The sequence below is a fragment of the Helianthus annuus genome, chromosome 11 (assembly GCF_002127325.2).
Source record: "Helianthus annuus cultivar XRQ/B chromosome 11, HanXRQr2.0-SUNRISE, whole genome shotgun sequence".
Taxonomy (NCBI): domain Eukaryota; kingdom Viridiplantae; phylum Streptophyta; class Magnoliopsida; order Asterales; family Asteraceae; genus Helianthus; species Helianthus annuus.
Window position 1 is genome coordinate 15,231,431 of NC_035443.2, and position 6,551 is coordinate 15,237,981.

General features: G+C 44.6%; 1 protein-coding gene across 1 annotated transcript; it reads left to right on the top strand.

Annotated features, from left to right (window-relative positions):
- Positions 1-1,289: 1,289 nt before the first annotated feature.
- On the top strand, positions 1,290-5,424 carry LOC118483974. Its single transcript, XM_035979799.1, has 4 exons — positions 1,290-1,359; positions 1,439-2,292; positions 2,461-3,123; positions 5,311-5,424. The coding sequence occupies exons 1-4, from the start codon at positions 1,290-1,292 to the stop codon at positions 5,422-5,424; spliced, it is 1,701 nt and encodes a 566-aa protein (XP_035835692.1).
- Positions 5,425-6,551: the final 1,127 nt, after the last annotated feature.

A 6,551-nucleotide genomic window follows, 5' to 3' on the forward strand; every position in this document is an offset into this window, starting at 1 on the left:
AACACAGTATAAATCATGTAAGACCCCATACATCTACCGTGTTGCTGAAGAAGCAACGAGGTATTTAGTTGATAGAGCTATTAGGTTTGGCACCCTCACACCGGGCCGAAAGGACGGGCGTGAACTAATTACCTGGACTTCATGACCAATGCCTAGTTAGAGGCATTGGGGTTAGGCATTCACATCGTGTACATATAAGACCCCTTACATCTATTCAAGGTTGTTTGATACCTTGACATCATGACCAATGCCTAAATGGAGGCATTGGGGTTGGGCATTCACATCTAGTCGCCACATACGGTAATCGAGTTAATAACAACATCAAAACTAAATGTTGAACTGTTGTAAACACACATCTGGTAACTAAACACGTTAACAAACTTTGAACTCACCAGCGCCGTCTGACACACTTGTCTGCATGCTTGCCGGTCGTTAGATTTCTTGATGTGGACTTGCTATCTGGGAGTGCTGGAGTGGTCATGGATCGAGGCTTTTGGATAAACATATATTTGATACATTGGTTTTGAACATATATTATGAAACAGTTGTTTAACGATTTACTATATGCTTCCGCTACACAACTCTTTTGGTTTAAACTTATGATTGACATTTACTATTGGCAATTAATGATATGTTTTGTTTAAATACAATGCGTTGTTCAATGTGATTGGTGGCTCGAATCCTGGTACGTCGCACATCCCGCGGAGTTCCCGCATGTGGTATTTTGGGGGTGTGACAGTTTGGTATCAGAGCCACTGGTTATAGTGAACTAGGTTTTAAAACGTTTTTATAAAACTAGACTATAACCAAACACCTTCGAAAATCGATCATGACACTCAGCTCCAGATTGCAAGGTTCGTCTTCTGTTTACTTTATGCATTGTTTGTTTAGTAGTCACACACTCATAGTTTGCATGAAACAACACACTAGATACTATCGTGACTTGATAGTGTGACATCACTCTTTGACTTATCTGAATCGTAACTCTGTGATACCCTTCGTTGTGTTATTTGAACGGGGGAAACTTCTAGCGCAAGCTAAGAGGCACTGAGATAAGCATGCAAATTGCCTTATTATTATGGGTGCACACTTAATAATGACGTGAGGTGCATGCAAGTCCCAGTGAGGCTTAACGAGCGCGAGAAGGGTTCTGCCTTATTATGTGTAAACTTGGTAGTATGTAGATATCAATGTGATACTTGACTTCCATCTCATTTCGACTCCTAAATCGGTTCATTTCCATATATAGAATCATGAGTGGATGAGGACACGGACGTGGTAACATCGACATGACTCAAGCTGAGTTGACCGATCTGATAAACACACGTGTGGCTGAGGCTCTGGCAGCCTACCAAGCTGGTACGAACAGTACCAAATACTCTTTAACCCTGTGTCGCGTACACGTCTCTTACCTCTGTAATGTGTTTTCTTTCATTAGGTCAGCCAGCGCAACACCAAAACAACCAGCCTGCTTGCACGTTTAAGACATTTATGGACTGTAAGCCCCAGACCTTCACTGGGACTGAAGGGGCTGTGGGACTCTTGCGATGGTTCGAGAAGGCTGAGTCGGTATTTGCTATGTGTAACTGTCCTGCTGGGGACAGGGTGAAATATGCTACGGGCACGCTTGCGGACGGTGCTCTAACATGGTGGAATACCCAGGTTCAGATGTTGGGTATTGAGATGGCAAATGCTACCACCTGGGATGACTTTAAGGAACTGATGAGGGAGGAGTACTGCCCTCGAGATGAGATCCAGAAGCTGGAGAATGAGTACTACAATCTGAAAATGCAGGGATCTGAAATCGAAGCATACACGAGGAGGTCTAATGACTTAGCAACCTTGTGCCCTAACCTGTCTCGACCGCCACCTCGTCGAATCGAGTTGTATCTCAAGGGCTTAGCCCCAGCTGTTAAGGGGTATGTCACTGCTGCAAACCTAGACAATTTGCCTCGTATTGTTCGTTTGGCACACAAGATTACTGATCAGGAGGTCGAAAGTGGCAATTTGCCGCCACGTGTCTCGGCTACTACCTCGACTGCCACCGCTACCACACCTGCCAGTGACAATAAGCGCAAGTGGAACGATACCGATAAAGCAACTAGTGCAAGTCAACCCCAGAAAAGGACTGAAACCAGCAACAACCGTAGTTTTAGTCAGTCTTTTTCAGTTAATCAAGGTTCGGGCGGCAGCCAGAATCAGGGTACTTATGTCGGAAAGAAGCCACAGTGCAGCAAGTGTGGCTATCATCACTATGGACAGTGTGTCCGGGCTTGTCGTAGATGCGAGAAAGTGGGCCACGAGGCCAAAGACTGTAGAGCCCCACAGCCAAAGCAGCAGCAACAGCAAAACCAGCAGTATCAACGTCAGCAAAGGCAACAACCTCAATAGAACCAAGGCTTTAAGAAGGGATGTTATCAGTGTGGGGATGAGGGCCACTTTAAGCGGGATTGCCCTCAGTTGAACCAGAACGCAAACGACAATAACCGTCAGAATAACAACAACAATGCTGGAAACAACAACAACAATGGCAACAACGGGAGCAACGGTGCTCGTGGTAGGGTGTTCACGATTGGGGCTGGGGATGCTAGGAACGACGGCAATGTCGTGACTGGTACGTTTTCTGTAAACAATCTTATTGCTTCTGTGTTATTTGATTCCGGTGCCGATTGGAGTTATGTGTTCCTAGAGTTTAGTCAGAAACTAGGGTCAACCCCCACACCTTTAGAGGTTAAGCAAGTAGTAGAACTGGCGGATGGTAAAACGATAGAAGCTTCGCATGTCCATTTTGGGTGTAAACTAGATCTCGTGGGTCAAATATTTGATATTGACCTCCTTCCTGTTACCCTCGGTAGTTTCGACATAGTGGTTGGTATGGATTGGCTATCTAAGCACCAAGCTGAGATTCTGTGTAAGGAAAAGATTGTGCGTATCCCTATACCTGAAAGAGAGCCATTGTTGGTTCAGGGACATCGCAGTGGTGCGATGGTTGGTATTATTTCAGCTATGCAAGCGCAGAAATGTCTACGAAAGGGGTATCCTTCTATTTTGGCACTTGTTACGGATACTCCGTCAGGAGAAAGAAAGATCGAGGATCTGCCAGTGGTACGCGAATTCGCCGAGGTATTTCCTGAGGAGCTTCCTGGTTTACCTCCTCATCGCCAAGTAGAATTTCAGATCGAGCTTGCACCGGGAGCAGCCCCAATTGCTCGTGCTCCTTACCGCTTAGCACCTGGGGAATTGCAGGAACTGTCTAACCAGCTGCAGGAGTTGTTGGACAGAGGCTTTATTCGACCCAGTTCTTCGCCTTGGGGAGCCCCTGTGTTATTTGTAAAGAAAAAGGACGGGTCCTTTCGCATGTGCATCGATTATCGGGAACTCAACAAGGTGACCATCAAGAACCGTTATCCGTTGCCACGCATCGACGACTTGTTTGACCAGTTGCAAGGGTCAAGTTTTTATTCGAAAATCGACTTAAGATCGGGCTATCACCAGGTGAGAGTCCGAGAGGAGGATGTTCCAAAGACGGCCTTTCGAACACGCTATGGGCACTATGAATTTTTGGTTATGCCGTTTGGATTAATGAATTTTTGGTTATGCCGTTTGAATTTTTGGTTGCTTATTCTTGGGGAACGAAACAGGAGGACGCTTTCCAGCTTTTGAAACAGAAATTATGCAGCGCACCGATCTTGTCTTTGCCAGAGGCTACCGAATATTTTGTGGTTTATTGTGATGCATCCATTCGGGGTCTCGGTTGCGTGTTGATGCAGCGCGAGAAGGTGATAGCCTATGCTTCGCGACAGTTGAAGGTTCATGAGAAAAACTATACGACTCACGACTTGGAGTTAGGGGCTGTGGTATTTGCGTTGAAGATCTGGAGGCATTATCTATACGGTACCAAATGCACCATCTACACCGACCACGGAAGTCTTCAGCATATCTTCGACCAGAAAGAATTAAACATGCGGCAACGACGTTGGATAGAGCTTTTGAACGATTATGAGTGTGCTATCAAGTATCATCCTGGTAAAGCTAATGTAGTAGCTGATGCACTTAGCCGAAAGGAGACGAAGCCTAAACGAGTTCGCGCATTGCAACTCACTATCCATTCTAACCTTCCTGACAAGATTCGTACGGCACAGACTGAGGCATTGAAAGAAGAGAACATTGAAGCCGAAGGTTTGCGAGGTATGAAAAAGCAACTTGAGCAGAGATCTGATGGCATATATTATATTCTGGAAAGAGTCTGGATTCCTCTGTTTGGTGATCTCAGAGAACTTGTAATGGATGAAGCGCACAAGTCACGATATTCTATTCATCCAGGATCAGATAAGATGTATCAGGATCTTAAAAGTTTTGTATTGGTGGCCGAATATGAAAGCTCTAATCGCCACATACGTGAGTAAATGCTTGACTTGTGCTAAAGTCAAAGCAGAGCATCAGAAGCCCTCGGGTCTACTTCAACAGCCAGAGATACCCACGTGGAAGTGGGAGCAGATCGCAATGGATTTCGTCACCGGGTTACCGAGGACTCAAGCTGGAAACGATACCATTTGGGTGATTGTTGACCGTCTCACAAAGTCAGCGGATTTTCTGGCAATCAAGGAAACAGATAAGTTTTCGCAGTTGGCAGCGATTTATCTTAAGGAGGTGGTTTCTAGGCACGGGGTGCCAACTTCTATCATTTCAGATCGAGATCCACGTTTTACTTCTGAACTATGGCAGTCGATGCATAAATCGTTTGGTTCACAGCTCGATATGAGTACCGCTTACCACCCACAGACGGATGGTCAGAGCGAGCGCACCATTCAGACACTTGAAGACATGCTGCGGGCGTGTGTAATTGATTTTGGGAAAGGATGGGAGAAACACTTACCGTTGATAGAGTTCTCCTACAACAATAGCTACCACACTAGTATCCAGGCGGCTCCATTCGAAGCATTGTATCGTCGGAAATGCCGTTCCCCTCTCTGTTGGGCTGAAGTGGGTGACAGTCAGATCACAGGCCCTGAGCTTGTACTCGAAACGTCAGAAAGGATTGTTCAGATCAGGAACCGTATGGCCGCAGCGCGCGATCGCCAGAAAAGCTACGCTGACAAGCATAGGAAACCCTTGGAATTTGAAGTTAATGACCGTGTTATGTTGAAAGTCTCACCCTGGAAGGGTGTAGTGCGTTTTGGGAAACGTGGCAAGTTAAATCCCCGCTATGTAGGGCCATTTAAAATTCTAGAGCGAATTGCTAAAGTGGCCTACAGGTTGGAGTTACCTGTTGAGTTGGGTAACGTCCATGATGTGTTCCATGTGTCGCAGTTAAAGAAGTGTTTGTCCGACGAAACACTGGTCGTACCATTTCAGGAACTGAAGATCGACGACAAGATGCAGTTTGTTGAAGAACCAATTGAGATTATGGACCGGGAAGTTTAGGTTCGCAAGCACAGTCGTATCCCAATTGTGAGAGTTCGATGGAACTCACGACGGGGACCGGAGTTCACGTGGGAGCGTGAGGATCAGATGAAGCTTAAGTATCCACACTTGTTTCCCAGCGACAAGTCCAAGTCAGACAACTCTAAGTCTGCTGCAACTAGCGAATTTCGGGACGAAATTTCCTTTCAAGTTGGGGATGATGTGGTACCCACGGAAAACCCACAGTCATCCTGAGTTAACATCTTGCTGTTTTGGATTACTTGTCAAATTTCGGGACGAAATTTCTTTCAAGTTGGGGATGATGTGATGTCACAACCCCCGATCCCTATCTCCCGGGAACGGGCGGCCGTGAGCCAGTTTCGGTAGTATCACATTTATTTATCCAATTTGGCAGCGGAAATTTTCATCAGGACCGTAGTTAGGAAATATTTAATCAGAGTAAACCACCATGTTTTATAACATTAAACATATGGGTAAAAACCCAAGTTTTCAATACACACGTTTCATAGGAATAAATCCTATTTATTTAATAAAAACATTCATTTTATTCTTAGGTAACTTTATTGCCACTTTTCCAAGCCTCCAGTGCTGTCCAGCTGGCTTCCATTTGGCTTTCACATATTGTTACCTGAAACGCGTTTTTTAAAACATTTTGTCAGTGGAAAATACTGGTGAGTGATTCCTAGTTTAATCAAGTTTAAGTAAAAACCAATTTGCAGTATTGAGGGCACATCCGCAATTACATTTGTATCCAAGACATCACAATTAACATCAGTGGTACGGTCATACTCAACTTATGGGATGTTACCACGCCAGTAACCAATTTTGTATACAAAACCCCAACATACCCACTATAATTGTATTCTTTACAAATACTCAATAACTGCTTTGTATATATTTAATTAAGTGAGGTTTTGTAAAAACAGTAACAAAAGGTTTACAAAAAGTGGATCAACTCACATTGCTGTTTTAGGTTTTTCGTAAGGGTTTCCTGGAGATAATCTATAAATTACACAAATGCACGGGTGTAACAACTGTCACTAAAATCCATAATTAGGATGGTAATTAGCTATTAAGAAAACCTAATTGAGACATCCAAGTGATTCTACGCAAACCCTAAAATTTCC